We start from the raw sequence: 21,412 nt of genomic DNA, 5'->3' as shown, positions 1-21,412 counted from the left end.
TAAAATGGTAAATTATCGTAGAGAAGTAATGAGGATTTTGCAATTAATTTTCGCTCCTTTCGCTCTTCACGATTAAAAAAAATCATCACAATTCAGGAAGGGCGGGTGGGTGGGGCTTATGTTTTGTTTTATTCTTAAAATACGTAGTCGTTTTGTCAGAACAAGAAACTTAAAAACATGTGTAAAATGGTAAATTTTTGTAGATAAATCTGGATCTTGCAATTAAGCCCCGCCCCTCGATCTGACAACGAATGAAAAATTTATCACAATTGAGGCTTGAGATCGTGGCGGGTATGAGTGGGGCCTAATGTTTCGGTTTAGTATGATTTGATACGATACTCAAAAATATGTTTTTAATTTCTCGTAGAGAAATAAGGATTTTGCAGTTAAGCTCCGCCTTCTTGGTTCTAGACGAATAAAAAAAATCATCACAATTGAGACAGGGTGGGTGGGCGGGGCTACATGTTGCTTTTTGTCTTTTAAATATGTAGACCTATTTCGACAAGAAAAAACTTAAAACATGTCTAAAATGGTAAATGTTTCTAGTAATCAACTTAAATCCTCCACTTTTTTCAAAACGTCAACAACAAATTTGTAAATCCCACTTCAAAATTATTCGTCAGTGTCCCTAAGAAGCCAAATTATTCAAAAGAGAATATTTTATGTCCAGAAAAGGGGAATCTTATAAATGTTTGTGATTATCCGCTGAACTGGGGAGACTCGAGGAATCTAAACATGCTCGCTGCGCTCGCATTCTAAGGGTGTATATTTTGGAGTCTAAAGATTTATTCTAACCAAAACAACTTCGTTGAGACTCTTTTCTGCACATTTGTATGACAATAAAGCTGAAAAAAACAAGTTTAAAAAGCGAGCGCAGCGAGCACGTTCAGGTGCAGTTTAAAAAATTACTTATTGGTGTCCCTGAGAAGCTAAATTATTAATAACAACTTTGTTGTTCACAGCAAGAAACTTAAAACATAATTAAAATGCTAAATCGACATTTCCTTATTCAAATTTTCCATTTTAAACATGTTTTAAGTTTCATGTTGTCTAAAAGGAGTCTACACATGTTAAAACAAAAAGACAAAATGTAAGCCCGCCCACCTACCCTGTCTCAATTCTGACGAATTTTTTTATTCGCCGTGAACCGAAGGGGCGGAGTTTAATTGCAAAATCCTTATTTTTCTACAAGAAATAAAAAACATGTTTTTGAGTATGGTGTTGTTTACAGAATACTATGTGTATTAAGAAAAAAAAAGGCAAAATATAAACCCCGCCCACCCACCCCATCTCGATTGTGATGATTTTTTTTAATTCTTAGAAATTTAAAACACATTTAAAATAGTAAATTATTGTAGAGAAGTAATAAGGATTTTGCAATTAATTTTCGCTCCTTTGGCTCTTGACGATTACAAAAATCATCACACATGAGAAAGGGCGGGTGGGCGGGGCTTATATTTTGTTTTTTCTTGATATACGTAGTCGTTTTTTCAGAACAAGAAACTTAAAAACATGTGTAAATTCTTGTGGACAAATATGGATCTTGCAATTAAGCCCCGCCCCTCGATCTGACAACGAATGAAAAATTCATCACAATTGAGGATTGGGGTCGTCGAGAGTATGAGTGGGGCCTAATCTTTGGCTTTAGTATTATTTGAACACGATACTCAAAAACATACTTTTAATTTCTCGTAGAGAAATAAGGATTTTGCGGTTAAGCTCCGCGTTCCTGGCTTACGACGAATAAAAAAAATCATCACAATTGAGATAGGGTGGGTGGGCGGGGCTACATGTTGCTTTTTGTCTTTTAAATGTGTAGGCTTATTTCGACAAGAAGAAACTTAGAACATGTCTAAAATGGTAAATGTTTGTAGTGATCAACTTAAATCCTCCACTTTTTTCAAAACGTCAACAGCAAATTTGTAAATCCCACTTCAAAATTATTCGTCAGTGTCCCTAAGAATCCAAATTATTCAAAAGAAAATTTTTTATTGTCCAGAAAAGGTGAATCTTAAAAATGTTTGTGATTCTCCGCTACACTGGGGAGACTCGAGCAGTCTAAACATGCTCGCTGGGCTCGCATTCCCGCCCACCCTGTCTCAATTCTGACGAATTTTTTTATTCGCCGTGAACTGAAGGGGCGGAGCTTAATTGCAAAATCCTTCTCTAGAAGAAATAAAAAACATGTTTTTATGTATCGCATTGTTCAAAGAATATATTAAGAAAAACAGGGGAAAATATAAACCCCGCACACCCACCCCATCTCGATTGTGGTGATTTTTTTAATTTTTAGAAACTTAAAACACGTTTAAAATGGTAAATTATTGTAGAGAAGTAATAAGGATTTTGCAATTAATTTTCCCTCCTTTGGCTCTTGACGATAAAAAAAAATCATCACAATTCAGGAAGGGCGGGTGGGCGGGGCTTATATTTTGTTTTTTTCTTAATATACGTAGTCGTTTTGTCAGAACAAGAAACTTAAAAACATGTGTAAAATGGTAAATTTTTATAGACAAATATGGATCTTGAAATTAAGCCCCGCCCCTCGATCTGACAACGAATGAAAAATTTATCACTATTGAGGATTGGGATCGTGGCGGGTATGAGTGGGGCCTAATGTTTGGGTTTAGTATTATTTGAAAAACCCGATACTCAAAAAGTTTTTAATTTCTCGTAGAGAAATAAGGATTTTGCAGTTAAGCTCCGCCTTCTGGACTCACGACGAATAAAAAAAATCATCACAATTGAGACAGGGTGGATGGGCGGGGCTACACGTTGTTTTTTGTCTTTTAAATATGTATACTTATTTCGACAAGAAAAAAATTAAAACATGTCTAAAATGGTAAATATGTTTGTAGTAATCAACTTAAATCCTCAACTTTTCTCAAAACGTCAACAGCAAGTTTGTAAATCCCACTTTATTTAAAATTATTCGTCACTGTCCTTGAGCAGCCAAATTATTCAAAAGAGAATTTTTTATTGGCCAGAAAAGGTGAATCTCAAAAATGTTTGTGATTTTCCGCTAAACTGGGGAGAATTTAGCAATCTAAACGTGCTCGCTGCGCTCGTATTCTAAGGGTGTATATTTTGGAGTTTAGAGAATTTTTCTAACCAAAACAACTTCGCTGAAGGCTCTTTTATGCACACTTGTATGACAATAAAGCTGAAAAAACCAAGTTTAAAGAGCGAGCACAGCGAGCACGTTCAGGTACAGTTTAAAAAATTACTTATTGGGTGTCCCTGAGAAGCTAAATTATTAAGAACAATTTTATTGTTATTTAAAATAGCGAATATGAAGACGGTTTTAGAGTTTGATTTTTCCAGAGTAATTTACCTTCACAGGGCGATCTCGAGAATTATTATAATACAAACTAAAAAACCTTGCTGACCATTGATTTTAAATATTTTGAACGCGAGTGCAGCGAGCACATTTAGGTGTTCAAGGTCGATTTGTCTTCATTTTTTTTTTAATATACATAGTATTCTTTGAACAACACGATACTCAAAAACATGTTTCTAATTTGTCGTAGAGAATCAAGGATTTTACAATTAAACTCCGCCCCTCGGCTTACGACGAATAAAAAAATCATCAGAATTGAGATAGGGCGGGTGGGTGGGGCTTACATTTTCCTTTTTGTTCATAATATACATAGCCATTTTTTCACAACAAGAAACTTAAAACATAATTAAAATGCAAAATCGGCATTTTCTTATACAAATTTTCCATTTTAAACATGTTTTAAGTTTCATGTTGTGAGAAAAAGTCTACACGTATTAAAACAAAAAGGCAAAACGTAAGCCCGCCCATCCACCCTGTCTCAATTGTGATGAATTTTTTTATTCGCCGTGAACCGAAGGGGCGGAGCTTAATTGCAAAATCCTTATTTCTCTACAAGATATAAAAACATGTTCTTGGGTATCGCATTGTTCAAAGAATACTGCATATATTAAGAAAAACAGGGGAAAATATAAACCCCGCCCACCCACCCCATCTCGATTGTGATGATTTTTTTTAATTCTTAGAAACTGAAAACACATTTAAAATAGTAAATTATTGTAGAGAAGTAATAAGGATTTTGCAATTAATTTTCGCTCCTTTGGCTCTTGACGATTACAAAAATCATCACACATGAGAAAGGGCGGGTGGGCGGGGCTTATATTTTGTTTTTTCTTAATATACGTAGTCGTTTTTTCAGAACAAGAAACTTAAAAACATGTGTAAATTCTTGTGGACAAATATGGATCTTGCAATTAAGCCCCGCCCCTCGATCTGACAACGAATGAAAAATTCATCACAATTGAGGATTGGGGTCGTCGAGAGTATGAGTGGGGCCTAATCTTTGGCTTTAGTATTATTTGAACACGATACTCAAAAACATACTTTTAATTTCTCGTAGAGAAATAAGGATTTTGCAGTTAAGCTCCGCCTTCCTGGCTTACGACGAATAAAAAAAATCATCACAATTGAGATAGGGTGGGTGGGCGGGGCTACATGTTGCTTTTTGTCTTTTAAATGTGTAGACCTATTTCGACAAGAAAAAACTTAAAACATGTCTAAAATGGTAAATGTTTGTAGTAATCAACTTAAATCCTCCACTTTTTTCAAAACGTCAACAGCAAATTTGTAAATCCCACTTCAAAATTATTCGTCAGTGTCCCTAAGAAGCCAAATTATTCAAAAGAGAATTTTTTATGTCCAGAAAAGGGGAATCTTATAAATGTTTGTGATTATCCGCTGAACTGGGGAGACTCGAGGAATCTAAACATGCTCGCTGCGCTCGCATTCTAAGGGTGTGTATTTTGGAGTTTAAAGATTTATTCTAACCAAAACAACTTCGTTGAGACTCTTTTCTGCACATTTGTATGACAATAAAGCTGAAAAAAGCAAGTTTAAAAAGCGAACGCAGCGAGCACGTTCAGGTGCAGTTTAAAAAATTACTTACTGGTGTCCCTGAGAAGCTAAATTATTAAGAACAACTTTATTGTTCACAGCAAGAAACTTAAAACATAATTAAAATGCAAAATCGGCATTTTCTTATACAAATTTTCCATTTTAAACATGTTTTAAGTTTCATGTTGTGAAAAAAAGTCTACACGTATTAAAACAAAAAGGCAAAATGTAAGCCCGCCCACCCACCTTGTCTCAATTGTGATGAATTTTTTTATTCGCCGTGAATCGAAGGGGCGGAGCTTAATTGCAAAATCCTTATTTCTCTACAAGAAATAAAAACATGCCCTTGGGTATCGCATTGTTCAAAGAATACTACATATATTAAGAAAAACAGGGGAAAATATAAACCCCGCCCACCCACCCCATCTCGATTGTGGTGATTTTTTTAATTTTTAGAAACTTAAAACATATTTAAAATGGTAAATTATTGTAGAGAAGTAATAAGGATTTTGCAATTAATTTTCGCTCCTTTGGCTCTTGACGATAAAAAAAAGTCATCACAATTCAGGAAGGGCGGGTGGGCGGGGCTTATGTTTTGCTTTTTTTCTTAATATACGTAGTCGTTTTTTCAGAACAAGAAACTTAAAAACAAGTGCAAAATGGTAAATTCTTGTAGACAAATATGGATCTTGGAATTAAGCCCCGCCCCTCGATCTGACAACGAATAAAAAATTTATCACAATTGAGGATTGGGATCGTGGCGGGTATGAGTGGGGCCTAATGTTTGAGTTTACTATTATTTGAAAAACACGATGCTGCAAAACGTGTTTTTAATTTTTCGTAGAGAAATGAGGATTTTGCAGTTAAGCTCCGCCTTCTTGGCTCACGACGAATAAAAAAAATCATCACAATTGAGACAGGGCGGGTGGGCGGGGCCACATATTGCTTTTTGTCTTTTAAATGTGTAGACCTATTTCGACAAGAAGAAAGCTAAAACATGTCTAAAATGGTAAATGTTTGTCGTAATCAACTTAAATCCTCCATTTTTCTCAAAACGTCAACAGCAAGTTTGTAAATCCCATTTTATTCAAATTTATTCGTCAGTGTCCCTAAGAATCCAAATTAGTCAAAAGAGAATTTTTTAATGTCTAAAAAAAGTGAATTTTAAAAATGTTTGTGAATATCCGCTAAACTGGGGAGCATCTGGCAACCTAGACGTGCTCGCTGCGCTCGTATTGTAAGGGTGTATATTCTGGAGTGTAGAGATTTATTTTGACCAAAACAACTTCGCTGAGACTTTTTCTGCACAATTGTATGACAATAAAGCTGAAAAAAACAAGTTCAAAAAGCGAGCGCAGCGAGCACGTTCAGGTGCAGTTTAAAAAATTACTTATTGGCGTCCCTGAGAAGCTAAATTATTAAGAACAATTTTGTTGTTACTTACAATTGTGAGTTTGAAGATGGTTTCAGAGTTTGATTTTTCCCTTCACAGGGCGATGTCGAGAATAATTATAATAAAAACTAAGAAACCTTGCTGACCATTGATTTGTAAACATTTTTATGACACTAATAAATCAGTAAAGAAAAAGAGCATTCAGAATGCGAGTGCAGCGAGCACATTTAGGTGTTATTAAAAATTATTCCTCGGTGTTCTTGGGAAGCTAAATTATTACATTAATGAGAGAATTTTTTAGTGTCTAGAAAAAATTAATCTTGGAAAGACCCCAGCAATCAACGTGCTCGCTGCGCTCGCTTTCTAATGTTTGGATTTTTTTGAAGTAATTAGTCTAGAGATTTATTAAAATACAACAAAACCTAGACAGTTTCCCTAAAATTCTTTCTTAGTTACTTCTATGATACTTCACGGGAAAATAAAGGAAAGTTTAAAATGCGAGCGCAGCGAGCACGTTTAGGTGCAATTAAAAAAAAATTTATGATTGTCCCTGAGAAGCTAAATTATTAAGAACAATGTTGTTGTTATTTAAAACTGTAAGCTTAAAGACTGTTATCACTAATGTTTATGGGACTGAAACATTCTGAAGTGCTCGCTACACTCGCATATTAGAGGTTAATTTTTTCAAAGTAATTTATTTACCTTCACAGGAAGATCTCGAGATTTATTGTAATAAAAACTATGTAGTCCTGCTGACCGATCATTCATAACTACTATGGATTCATTGGTTAACCACAATTATGGAATCATAATATTTTGCTTATTTTAGATAGGATGTAGAAATTTAAGGTGACGTCATCACATTGTTGGTGGGGACGATTAGACAAAGTTGGACGGAAATAGGAGACCTATGTCTCATACTCTAAATATTGTTATAATTAAGACATCAAAACTGTGTGATAAGATATCTGTATACGTGTAAACAGTTCAAGGATAGAAAAATTCTCACATACGCCACTGTCAGCTGTTTGATGTTAACACCTCAAAAGTCCTTAATTGTTTGTCTCTTAGTTACCTATTTTACAAACGTGATAATGTAATTATTTATGTCCACTTTACTAAGCACTGTGCAAACTTGAATAGCCTATTCTAATACAAGCTGATCGTAAAAGATCGTGCATTAAGTTGGCTTTGAAAATTTGCCGCATCGTTGTGATTGATGACCAATAGTAACGTCACATATGTCAAAATCTGATAATCTTAAAACATTGGTTAACAATTTAGTAACTTAATAACTCCGAAATCCTCACGTTGGCAATGATCAAATTTCACAATTACGTCATTACTGCCAACTTTATTGACAGTGATTGAATTTAGCCAAACAGAAAGGGATTTTGAAACTGACAGCTTCATGCTATTGTAAAAAAATGGAACTTTCACCTGTACTCGGTTTGATTTTTCGTTTCTACTCTTGTCCAATTTCGCGTCTGAACCAAGTCCTGTAACAAATTAAATTAAAGTTTGAGCTCGCCATAAATATTGTGTACTTACGAATCCAGAGAATGCTTTGTTTTACCTAAATATTGCAGATATGTAACGCTTGATGGCCTATCATGCATTTGAGACACAGGGACAATAAAGTTTACTGTTTTTAAGTACCTTTTATCAATTATTGCATAAATATTTCTTGTACATTTGTAGATAATATTACATATCCTGTATTAGGAGCGCATTAGCAAATTTAATATCACAAATTTATATTTTTATCTACAATTTCTACTGTGACAATCATATAATTAGCGTCATACATAATAAATTTAAAAGAAATGAATGTAAATATGTGTAACTGTTATGTGTACAATAAATAACAGCAATAAATGTTTTTGTGTCGACATTTAAACCCTCTCTGTGTCCAGTCCAAAGGCGCCAAGTAAGTAACGAAAGTCTCAATGTACAACATTTTATTACAATTGAATTACAGTTCTAAAGAAAATTGAAACAATAAAAAAGATGAGAACTTCTGTAGAGTGTAAACGTATGTGGTAACAATGTGGTAATTAACTAATGTCTGTTGAAGTCTGCAACTCATAGATGATCTATAAAAATACAATTGACACTAATTACAAATGAAACCCTTATGTATAGATATAAAACTATAAAACAAACTCATATAAAAATCTTTTACAAAACATACTTAGGAAAAGAAGTAATATCCCGAAAATATATTTCTTTTTACAGTCACGCGAATCTCGGACTTGAAGTACATGTAAAATGCATATCAAATGTATTTTTTTTTGTAAAATGAAATATACTATGTGCAAGACAGTAATTTCCTGTAGATATACGGATGGTAAATGTCCGCGTACATTTGGCAACTGCAGAAAAAATCAACTAGGAACATGTGAAGTTCAATAAATTACTACTATAGTCGACAACAAAAGAGTAAGGCACCGTACCTCTACAGAAAACTAAAGTGTGTCTTAGAGCTATCTTATTCACGTTTAATTGCTTGGGGGGCCTCGGCCAGTCCTTTCACTTTGAGTCTATCCGCCGTTTTCAAGAAGGCGGGCAGTTGTTCTTGGCTCACGTTCACCTCCCCCGCGTACATAAACTCTAAAATCGCCTGCAGGTGGCTGTAGGCCACGTCTTTGAGAATGATGATGGGGTGCTTCGACGGGTTCTCCTGCAACTCTAAATTGAGACACGTCGCGCTAACCGCGCCCCCCTTACCTCCAACAGACTCTTGAAGTACGGGCTACACGCCGACAGCACCATCTTGTGCGCTTTGCAGGTCTGGCCCTCGCAGGCTAAGGTGACATCGGTGAAGCTCTTCTCGTCCCGCAAGTGCCGAAACGACGACACCATGTTGCTCTGAAAGTCGTTCCATTTCAAGAAGAACTGTTGCTGATCTGCCATTGTTGACCCGTTTCGAACTACAACAAACAAACTGTTTACAAATTTTCACATAACCTAATTCTCGGCTCGTTGTGACAGCGCGGCGGGATCGCGGGCGGCCGGGCCGAGCGACGACAGCCAGGGAGGTCAACTTACCCACCTTTGAATCCAGACGAAATTTAAGATTAAACGCTAAAAAAAATTGGGAAAAGTTAAACAGTCATTAACATTCTGCTCTGCTAAACAATGCTATTACGCAAGCGCCAATCCGCCGATTCATACATGTGTTGACAACCTAAATAATTACGTCACGGTTTGACGTGGTCGTGCATCGATTGCGTAATGTTGGCACAAATGGCGACACCGGCGGGACGTTTGAATTGCGTTTGGAACAACACACGAAATAATCGAAATAATATGAACGCACGATTATAATTATCAGCCGTAAATTAACAAGGAATTGTAAATTAAATTAATAAGGAATAGTTTGGAATTTCCGGATAGGGACTTTGACGTCTGCACGACCTGACCCGATCAATACGTCGGTTCTTCCCCGCCCGGACGTTGTTTTCAGTGTCGGGTAATTTATCACGAATGAAAAATTCAGGTTTGTCCATTGGAAAGCCACTTTTGTGATTTATTATCAAACATTACTTTGCATGGTTATGAATGTCGCCATCCATCTTGCTTCGGTCTGATTGTGTAAGTGCTACTTTATCGATTGTTTTTCTGGTGGGAAAAGTTTCGGGATAATTGAATGGCAGAGGCGACGTTCCCGCTAATGATTTATTTCTGGTTGTGATGTTAATTTGATGTAGGTATCGGCAAAAGTAATTCGTTATTCGTTCTGTGATGGTTATATTTTACGGCGGATTTATGTGTGGAGTGGTATAAGTATAATTTCAACAATAAATTCCCCGTCTGATTATTTTGATAAACGATTATTTCTTTAAATTTTGCGCTGTTGCGGCTGCATGTGTTGCAATTTATTTCAGTTATTTTGTTACAGTTTATTTTATAGCGAACCAATAAAACCAGACAGAAAATTAGACGGAAACGGGGACCTATTTTTTCGTTGTCTAGGGGTCATGAAATGTCGACAAAACACAGAGTAAGTAGTCGGACGCTACAAAAAATAACTAGAAAATTGACAAAATAAGTAAGTAACCTTAAACATAATAAGAGTACATCATCTTTGATTTGCATTTAGAGATATTTTACATTAATCTAATTCGAATACACCAATGGTAAGACAAAATTAAGCAAAACTGAAGATAATAACACTCATTAACAGAATTAAGTTCCATGTTTAATGTGAGATCACCAGCCAACATAAGTTTACTTCAGGGAATAGCATCAGGAAAATCGTTAGTAAAGAGCAAAAACGACAAGGGTCTTAAGTTCGATCCCTGTGAGACCCCAAAATGTGCAGTAAATGCTTCAGAGCTAGTCAAAATAAGTCTACACACAAATTAAAAAAAAAGGCAAAAATTAGCCCCGCCCACCCACCCTAGCTCAATTGTGATGATTTTTCTTATTCATCGTGAGTCAAGAAGGCGGAACTTAACTGCAAAATACTTATTTCTCTACGAGAAATTAAAAACATGTTTTTTAGTATCATGTTGTTCAAAGAATACTGTATATAATATATGTATGTCAAGAAAAACATAAAGCCGAAGATTAGGCTCCACCTATACCCGCCCCGATCTCAATTCTCAATTGTGATGAATTTTGTATTCGTTATCAGGTCGAGGGGCGGGGCTTAATTGCAAGATTGATATTTGTTTGCAAGAATTTACCATTTTAAACATGTTTTCAGTTTCTTGTTCTGGAAAGACGACTACGTATGTCACGACAAAAGGTAAAATATAAGCCCCGCCCACCCACCCTATCTCAATTGTGATGATTTTTTTTAATCGTCGAGATCCAAAGAACCGGAAATTAATTGCAAAATCCTTATTATTTCTCTACAAGAAACTAGGAAAAAATTAAGCCCCACCACTGCCCTGATCTAAGTATAGTAATGAAGTTTTCATTCGTTGGCAGATCTAGAGGCGGAGCCTAATTGGAAAATTCATATTTTCTTACAAAAACTCACCATTTTAAACGGGGTTTATATTTTGCCTTTTTTTCTTAATACACATAGTATTCTGTAAACATCATACTCAAAAATATGTTTTTAATTTCTTGTAAAGAAATCAGTATTTTGCAGTTAAGCTCCGCCCCCTTGATTCACGATGAATAAAAAAAATCATCACAATAGAGATTGGGTGGGTGGGCGGGCTTAAATTTTGTCATTTTATTTTAATATCTGTAGACTTCTTTTCACAACATGAAACTTAAAACATGTTTAAAATGTCAAATTTGAATAAGGAAATATCGATTAGGCTCCGCCCCATAATTGCAAAATCCATATTTCCTTCCAAAAATGTACCTTTTTAACCATGTTTTAAGTTTATTGTTCTGAAAAAGCCATGTATATTAAGAAAAAAAGGCAAAATATAAGTCTTCTGTCGAAAGAAGTCTACATATTTAAAAGCAAAAAAAGTAAGATATATCCCCGCCCACCCACCCTATCTCAATCCTGATGAATTTTTTTATTTGTCGTAAGCCGAGGGGCGGAGCTTAATTGTAAAATCCTTATTTTTCTACGAGATATTACCATGTGAAATTTGTTCTTAAGTAATCGTGTTATACAAAGAAAACCAAAATAGAAGCCCCACCCAACCATCGCAATTCTGATGATTTTCTTTATTCGTCGTAAGATCTTTTCATTTTCTTTGAGTCTCTTTCAGTTTATCTCAGATTCTCTCAAATTTTCTTAGATTCTTAATGACTCTATAGTAGATTCTCTCAGATTCTTTCATATTCTTAAAGACTCTGTTGTAGACTCTCTCAGAATCTTTCAAATTCTCTCAGTTTCTGTTAGATTCTATGATATTCTTTCAGATTTTCATAGTTTTTCTTAGATTATCTTAAGTTCCCTCTGATTCTTTCAGATTCTTATTAGATTATTATTATTCTTAAATACTCTATTGTAGATTCTCTCAGATTCTCCCAGAATCTTTCAGATTTTTATAGTTTTCTTAGATTATCTTAAGTTACCTCTATTCTTTCAGATTCTTATTAGACTATTATTATTATTCTCTCAGATTCTCTCAAAATATTTCAAATTCTCGCAGATTTTCTCAGATTCTTTCATATTCTTAAAGACTCTATTGTAGATTCTCTCAGATTCTCTCAGAATCTTTCAGATTCTCTCAGTTTTTGTTAGATTCTATCAGATACTTTCAGATTTTCATAGTTTTTCTTAGATTATCTTAAGTTCCCTCTGATTCTTTCAGATTCTTATTAGATTATTATTATTCTCTCAGATTCTCACAAAATATTTCAGAATCTCGCAGATTTACTCAGATTCTTTCATATTGTTAATGACTCTATTGTAGATTCTCTCAGATTCTCTCAGAATCTTTCAGATTCTCTCAGTTTCTATTAGATTCTATCAGATTGTTTTAGATTTTCATAGTTTTTCTTAGATTATCTTAAGTTCCCTCTGATTCTTTCAGATTATTATTAGATTATTATTATTCTCTCAGATTCTCACAAAATATTTCAGAATCTCGCAGATTTACTCAGATTCTTTCATATTGTTAATGACTCTATTGTAGATTCTCTCAGATTCTTTCAGATTTTCATAGTTTTTCTTAGATTATCTTAAGTTCCCTCTGATTCTTTCAGATTCTTATTAGATTATTATTATTCTTTCAGATTCTCCCAGAATCTTTCAGATTCTTTCAGTTTCTGTTAGATTCTATCAGATTCTTTCAGATTTTCATAGTTTTGCTTAGATTATCTTAAGTTCCCTCTGATTCTTTCAGATTCTTATTAGACTATTATTATTCTCTCAGATTCTCACAAAATATTTCTATTTCTGATTCTCGCAGATTTGCGCAGATTCTTTCAGTTTCTGTTAGATTCCACCAGATTCTTTCAGATTTTCATAGTTTTTCTTAGATTATCTTAAGTTCCCTCTAATTCTTTAGATTCTTATTAGATTATTATTATTCTTTCAGATTCTCATAAAATATTTCAGAACCTCGCAGATTTACTCAGATTCTTTCATATTCTTAATGACTCTATTGTAGATTCTCTTAGATTCTCCCAGGATCTTTCAGATTCTTTCAGTTTCTGTTGGATTCCATCAGATTCTTTCAGATTTTCATAGTTTTTCTTAGATTATCATAAGTTCCCTCTGATTCTTTCAGATTCTTATTAGGCTATTATTATTCTCTCAGATTCTCACAAAATATTTCTATTTCTGATTCTCGCAGATTTACTCAGATTTTTTTATTCTTAATGACTCTATTGTAGATTCTCTCAGAATTTTCCAGATTCTTTCAGTTTCTGTTAGATTCCACCAGATTCTTTCAGATTTTCATAGTTTTTCTTAGATTATCTTAAGTTCCCTCTGATTCTTTCAGATTCTTATTAGACTATTATTATTCTCTCAGATTCTCACAAGATATTTCTATTTCTGATTCTCGCAGATTTACTCAGATTCTTTTATTCTTAATGACTCTATTGTAGATTCTCTCAGAATCTCCCAGATTCTTTCAGTTTCTGTCAGATTCCACCAGATTCTTTCAGATTTTCATAGTTTTTCTTAGATTATTATCTTAAGTTCCCTCTAATTCTTTCAGATTCTTATTAGACTATTATTATTCTCTCAGATTCTCTCAAAATATTTCAGATTCTCGCAGATTTTCTCAGATTCTTTCACATTCTTACAGACTCTATTGTAGATTCTCTCAGATTCTCTTAGTTTATGTTAGCTTCTATCAAAGTATCTCAAATTCTCTCAGTATCTCTTAGATTCTCTCAGATTCCCCCAGATTCTCATAGGTTTTTTTAGATTCTTTCACATTCTCCCCAACCCTCTCTATCTCAATTGTCACGATGTTTTTTTATTCGATATGAGCCAAGAAGGCGGAGCTTAACTGCAAAATTATTTCTCTGCGAGAAATTAAAAACGTGTTTTTGAGTGTAGTGTTAATCAAAGAATACTATGTATATTAAAAAAAATTAAAGCCAAAGATTAAGCTCCACCGATACCTACCCTGATATAAATAGTAATGAAGTTTTCATTCGTTGACAGACCTAGGGGCGGAGCCTAATGTATAAGGAAATATCGATTTGGCAAATAAGCTCCGCCCCATAATTGCAAAATCCATAGTTCCTTGCAAAAGTGTACCATTTTAACCATGTTTTAACTTTATTGTGGTGAAAAGATTGCTATGTATATTACTAAAAAAATGCCAAAATATAAGCCCCGCCCACCCGCCCTGTCTCATTTCTGATGATTTTCTTACTCATCGTAATCTGAGGGGCGGAGGAAAGTATATATTTTGCAATTAGGCTCCGCCCCTCGGTCTGATAACGAATGAAGAATTCATCTCAATTCAGCTTGGGATGGATATGGGCGGGGTTTAATTTTTGGTTTGTTTTTTTCTTAATATGCTTAGTATTCTTCGAACAACGCGAGACTCAAAAACATGTTCTTTATTTTTTGTAGAGAAATAAGTATTTTGGAATTAAGCTCCGCCCCTCGGCTTACGACCAATACAAAAATCACCAGAATAGAGATAGGGCGGGTGGGTGGGGCTTATATTTTACCTTTGTTTCTTAATATACGTAGCCATCTTTTCATAACAAAAAACTTAAAACATGGTTAAAAAGGTTTTTGGAAGGAAATATGGATCTTGCAATTATGGGGTGGAGCCCAATTACAAAATAAATATTTCCTCATATAAATTTTCCATTTTAAACATGTTTTAAGTTTCTTGTTATGAAAAGATGGTTATGTATATTAAGAAAAAAAACACAAAATATAAGCCCCGCCCACCCACCCTATCTCAATTGCGATGATTTTTTTTTATTCTCTGTGAACTAATGGGACGGAGCTTAACTGCAAAATACTTATTTTTTTACAAAAAATGAAAAACATGTTTTTGAGTATCGTGTTGTTCAAGGAATACTATGTATATTAAGAAAAAAAAACAAAATATTAACCCCACCCCGTCTAAATTGTGATGATTTTTTTATTCTTAGAAACCTAAAATACGTTTAAAATGGTAAAATTTTGTAAGGAAATATGGATTTCACAATAAGCTTCGCCCCTCGGGTTACGACGAATAAAAAAAAATCATCAGAATTGAGATAGGGTGGGTGGGCGGGGCTTATATTTTGTGTTTTTTTCTTAATATACATAGCCATCTACATTTTGTCTTTTTTTCTTAGTATTTGTAGACTTATTTCGATAACAAGAAACTTAAACCATGACTAAAATGATAAATACAAAACTGTTCCTTTTTTGCTTTGAATAAAGCTCCAGAACTTTTTGGAATCAACATAAATGGATTATTCTAAGTCGGATAAGTATTTTTTGTAAGCAATATTAACAACTGCTTTAGACTTCAATAATTAAGCCCCACCCATCCGCCCCTATTTCGTTTGTGATGAATTTTGTATTCGTTGTCAGATAGAGGGGCGGAGTTTAATTGCAAAATCCACATTTTTCGACAAAGTTTTACTATTTTAGACATGCTTTAAGTTTCCTATTTTTTTTCTCTTCAATTGAGGTCGTACTTTTTTATATAAAATTAATCACCGAAATGGAGATGGGTGGGTGGGTGGGGTTTATTATATGTTCTTCTGGAAACCCAAGTCGGAACAATGCAAGTTTTAAAAATCAGTTTTAGTATCTTCGCACCGAATACATCTGATAAAACTCCACTCCCTAAATTCAAATAATCAGTTCCAAAGCGAATGCCATCCGCAGCCCATTGTTCTCAATGTACCTACTCTCTTTCAGTCCGCACAAAAACTATGTCCATTTAGGGAATCGCTGCTTTATTCCCGATCCGAACAAAGGTGGAAGAAAATAAACCACCTGTTATTGGACTCGACAATCTTTTTTGATTTTCCAGCCGCATCCGCGCGCAAAAACGCCCCCGGCCCAATTAATTTTATCTGAATACGTACCCGATTAAGCAACCCCCGATAAAAAATCCCCACAATCTGTCACTTCCAGCTATCTGTATCCACATATTTACGAACCCACCCCTCGCCGCCCCGAATCCATTTCGTCTAATTGCAACATACCGCGATTAGGCGAAAAAAAAACAACAATCCCGATGATGAAAATTCTGTCCTCCGGCTCTTCGCTGAAAAATGTTAACCAATCCGAAAATTCGTCCCTCGGTGAAAATGTGTATTAGGAATTCCCTTTAATGTGTTCAACGAGTTTAAAGTATCTACGCAAACACGTAGCTGTCAGATACATTTCCGCTGTGTGATTCCTAAATGAGTTGCTACTTTCATCTATCCAAATTGGGCAAAGGGGGCGAGGGCAGGTAGGCAGAGGCACACTAAAACATTTTCCCGCTTCAAACTCGTTTTACGAGCCACTAAAACTTGGGAAAACTAACGTGGCATTTCGCATCGGTGATTACGTGAATTAATGGAAAAATGGCGCTGGGGCGGCGGGGGCGGCGGGGTATTAGCATGGAAGTTCGGTGTTCGGTACGGTGATTAAGGGGTATTTGCACGGGAATATTAATAGAGCAAGTGTCTCTAACGGTCGGTTTCTTTTTTCGGTTTCTGAGTTTACAGATGGGATTGTACTGTAAAATGGAGAGGGATGGTTTGAAATTGGAGTTGGAGTAAAAGGGGGCTTATGTTAAATAAATATCGAGGAGATTAAAGTTGGAAGGAAGTTTTGTAATGTTATTTTGTTACTCCGAAGTTTTCACAAATACTCCTAATACACCGAATAAATTGAGACACATTCATTTGAGTTGTATTTGTTTCTGGTGGAACGAGTTCGATAGAAATAATTGTTTAAAATAGTTAATAGTTATTTAACGAAGTCGTTTTTAAGGAACGTGCTGGTTACAATATTTTTTTAATGATCAAAATATTTAAAAATTATAGAATAAAAATGAGGTTATGCAACCAACTATACAAGTTATGTTTGTCCTATTCTCCCATTTCAAAGTTCAACATTGACAAATTATTAGAGAGCCAATTTCTAGGTTCAATGTTTTTTGTGAAAAATGTAACCACTTCAAAACTTTTTTATATCTGTAACTATGATACAATTTGGAGTCATTTGACACATTTTTTACTTCCCGAGCGTAAGCAAAGGAAGTATTGTAATCGAGTCCGTCGGCCTACTCTCTACTTTTACGTTTTCTCGATCTTTCATGACCCCTAGAAGACGAAGAAATAGGTCTCCCATTTCCGTCTGTCCGTCTGCCGTCCCGGATTTTTATTAGACAGATAATCTCCGAAAGTACTGGACCGATTGTTGTGAGATTTTGTACTTATATTAAGAATATCATGTAGATGGTAAAACGCTAACCAAAATTTGTCTAATCATCCCCACCACTAATGCGATGACGTCACTTCAAAATTGTACATAGTAAATGGGTTTTCAATTGTATAAAATAACATAGTCCTACACATGTAGTTTACAACTCTGAATCGACTTTTCACCCGAAACGTCCAGATTTTTGGAAAAAAATCAAAATTATAAAACAACATTTTGAAATTTAATTTTTAATCTGCTAACCAGAATGCTTTGAAATGTTGCAGATGTTTTAAGGCTATAAAGAGCATCATAAATCTTTAGTCAAAAAATATTTGCTTATCCCCTCCAAAAACTTGATGACGTCAGCTCAAAAGTTTGTGGAATAAATCATATCTAAAATGTACAAAATATGATGAGTCTGTACTTGTGATCTATCACTCCATTCATATTTTTTGGATTTGCATATACAGGGTGACTCAAAAAAATTAATGAATGCGTAAATATATTTTATTGATTTAATCAGGAACTACAAAACCGAATGCTCTGAAATCTTGCAGATGTTTTAAGGTCATAAAGAGCATAATAAATGTTTAGTCAAAATATATTTGCTTATCCCCTCCAAAAACTTGATGATGTCAGCTCGAAAGTTTGCCGAATAAATCATATCTAAAATGTACAAAATATGATGAGGCTGTACTTGTCATTTATCACTCCATTCATATTTTTTGGATTTGCATATACAGAGTGACTCAAAAAAATTAATGAATGCGTAAATATATTTAATTGATTTAATCAGGAACTACAAAACGGAATGCTCTGACATCTTGCAGATGTTTTAAGGTTATAAAGAGCATAATAAATGTTTAGTCAAAATATATTTGCTTATCCCCTCCAAAAACTTGATGACGTCAGCTCGAAAATTTGTCGAATAAATCATATCTAAAATGTACAAAATATGATCATTCTGTACTTGTGATCTATCACTCCATTCATATTTTTTGGATTTGCATATACAGGGTGATTCAAGAAAATAAATGAAAGCGTAAATTTATTTTACTGATTTACTCAGGAACTACAAAACCGAATGCTTCGAAGTCTTGAAGATATTTTAAAATTATCATAAGCATGGTACATTTTTGATCAAAACGTATTTGATCGTCCCCCCTAAAAAATTTATGACGTCACCACAAAATTTTGCTGAATAAATCCTATCTAAAATGTACAAAATATGGTGAGTCTCTTCTTGTGATTTATCATTCCATTCAAATTTTTTCGATTTGCATATACAGGGTGACTCAAAAAAATTAATGAATGCGTAAATTTATTTTACTGATTTACTCAGGAACTACAAAACCGAATGCTTCGAAATCTTGCAGATGTTTTAAGGTTATAAAGAGCATAATAAATTTTTAGTCAAAATATATTTGGTTATCTTCTACAAAAAACTGATGACGTCAGCTCAAAAGTTTGCCGAATAAATCGTATCTAAAATGTACAAAATATGATGAGTCTGTACTTGTGATTTATCATTCCATTCATATTTTTGGATTTGCATATGCAGGGTGTCTCAAAAAAATTAATGAATGCGTGAATTTATTTTATCGATTTAATCAGGAATTACAAAACCGAATGCTTTGAAATCTTGGGAATATTTTAAAGTTATTATAAGCATGGTAAACTTTTGTTCAAAATGTATTTGTTCATCCCTCCTAAAAAAATTGATGACGTCACCCTTAAATTTTGCTGAATAAATCCTATCTAAAATGCAAAAAATATGATGAGTTTGTACTTGTGATTTATCATTCCATTCATATTTTTTAGATTTTCTTAAGAGGTGGTTCAAAAAAATTAATGAAGTCAATTTATTTTATTGATTAAATTAAAGGCAACACTTATTAGTATTACACCCCAACCAACCCAATTTGGTAGACACAAAATTTGTTAAAGGAAAAACTCGGTTGAAACATAAGGGTAGCACGCTTATTTACATCGACTTTAACATTACAGACCTGCATTTGTTTTATGCGCTCACTTGGTTCCGCGAATGTGGAATAGACATGTTTATAATCAACCAATTGTGAATTTCACCGTCAAGAATTAAAATAAAACCCAATGTTTTATATAATAAGCGGAAGTCGAAGCAATAAAACCGATGGTCGTTTTGTTTACAGTTTCTCTGTTTGACTCTCACGTATGCTGTTACGCCTGTCATCTTAAATTAAGAATGTTTATACATACACGATTTTCAGTTGCCTCTGATACGTATACGTGAGTAAATTGTTTCGTTATTTTATTGATTATTACAAATCAATATTCAAAACGACCCAATTCATTTTCCCGAAAATTTGAGAATATAATAATTTTATTCTTAGTATTACACTACATCTATCCCAACTGATATACGTGTCCTTGCAAAAATGTTGATGACGTCATCGCAATTTTTTTTTAAATTCCCACTACAAAAATGTAATGAGAAAAAAAACACAATAGGCATGCAGTCGTCAAGTTTCCGACAGCGAGGGAAGTACTGTCTAAACTCTTTAGACCAATTTTTTAATAATTGAAATCTTAAAAAAATTATAAAATAAAAATGAGGTTATGCAACCAACTATACACTTGATGTGTGTCCTATTCTCCCATTTCAAAGTTCAATATTGACAAATTATAGTAACTTTAGCTCAAACTCCCATTTTTCACCCACTTCGCCACCGCCCCGATTCCCCTAAATAACCCACTCTTAGTCTCATGCATATAAAATGCAGCCCCATCTGCAATAGTTTTGCTCCCCTTCGCGAAATTCCTCAGTTCATAAATCTCATTCAAAAGTAGCGCAACAACATTGTTAACATATTTATAGAATTCATCTTGCAAACTTTTCCAATTTGTACTTTTCCAGCGACTTACGTTTCCTTAATGTGGGTTAAACATTTAAGAATCAACCATAGTTTATGATTTATGGCCGGAGAACACCGGATCCCCGGAAAAATACCAAAACCAACGGAACGGCACACATTAATAAATAAACTTGACAAAAATTATGAACTTTTCCGGGTGCGGGTTGGGCTCTTTGCAAAAAGTTCGCAGATGCGATTCGATAAATTTTAATTTGGGTATCGGGGCGCTTCTTTGGGAACGGGGTCAGCGGGTACTCCATTAAAAATTGCTAGTCAGTTTTGGCGACACGGGCGATCTGGTATACACTGGTAAATCCGTTTTTAATCAGCCGGCATCGATTAGACGGGGCACAAAAAGTTTCGACAGGTTTCGGACGTTGGGGCTGTGGTTGCAAAAAACGTGCAGAGTAATCGGCAGGGATGAAATTTCGATTTAACTTGTTGAGTTGGGGCTGGGTTTAAATGAAAATTTGACGGTTTTTTTGGGTTGAAATTATGAAATAGTCGAAAATTTAAAAAGTGAAGTTAGAGTTTCGTTTGTCGAAAACTTACTCCTGAACTGGTGGATTACGAATCCGCCTTGAATTTTAACTCTAGGCATCCAGACTGTCCAAAAAACAGTTTCCAATATGAGCCGCCGAGATTTTTCATATTTTTTTTAAAAAACTGTTTGCTTAAAAAAATAAAAACATAAGAGACTCCGACAATTCTTTCACGTTTAAAGGAAAGGGACACTAGGGACCTCCAGTTTGTGTCAAAAATAAGACAACGAGGGTTTTTGAGAGTTTTGCCACCCCTGGAAGCCTCGAAATCTTTGAAATTTAGAGAAGACGTTGAACTTCTTTTGAAATTTCCAGAAGTTCCAGATTTTCTAACTAAATCTTTGAAATTTTTGGAATCTCTGGAATATTTAGAATTCCTGAGATGTATAACATAATAAACAGGGTGTTCAAGACTCCTAATACTTA

The 21,412-nt window shown here is 34.4% G+C and overlaps 1 protein-coding gene across 2 annotated transcripts; it reads right to left on the bottom strand.

Annotated features, from left to right (window-relative positions):
- Positions 1-8,230: 8,230 nt before the first annotated feature.
- On the bottom strand, positions 8,231-9,454 carry LOC135126145 (longitudinals lacking protein-like). 2 transcript variants are annotated; one of them, XM_064051979.1, is made up of 3 exons: positions 9,336-9,454; positions 9,015-9,217; positions 8,231-8,967 (listed from the first exon to the last, which is right to left on the bottom strand). In XM_064051979.1, exons 2-3 carry the CDS (start codon positions 9,198-9,200, stop codon positions 8,776-8,778), a joined length of 378 nt encoding a protein of 125 aa, XP_063908049.1. In that variant the 5' UTR covers positions 9,201-9,217; positions 9,336-9,454; the 3' UTR covers positions 8,231-8,775. The 2 variants fall into 2 exon arrangements, with proteins under 2 accessions (XP_063908049.1, XP_063908048.1); XM_064051978.1 differs by having other exon boundaries at positions 9,340-9,453.
- Between the last annotated feature and the right edge of the window lie 11,958 nt (positions 9,455-21,412).

This window comes from Zophobas morio, unplaced genomic scaffold (genome assembly GCF_036711695.1).
Source record: "Zophobas morio isolate AGI-343-1 ecotype UQ-CSIRO unplaced genomic scaffold, CSIRO_AGI_Zmor_V1 ptg000010l, whole genome shotgun sequence".
Taxonomy (NCBI): Eukaryota; Metazoa; Arthropoda; class Insecta; order Coleoptera; family Tenebrionidae; genus Zophobas; species Zophobas morio.
Note: the sequence above shows the minus strand (reverse complement) of the source record. Positions and strands in the feature narration are given on the sequence as shown.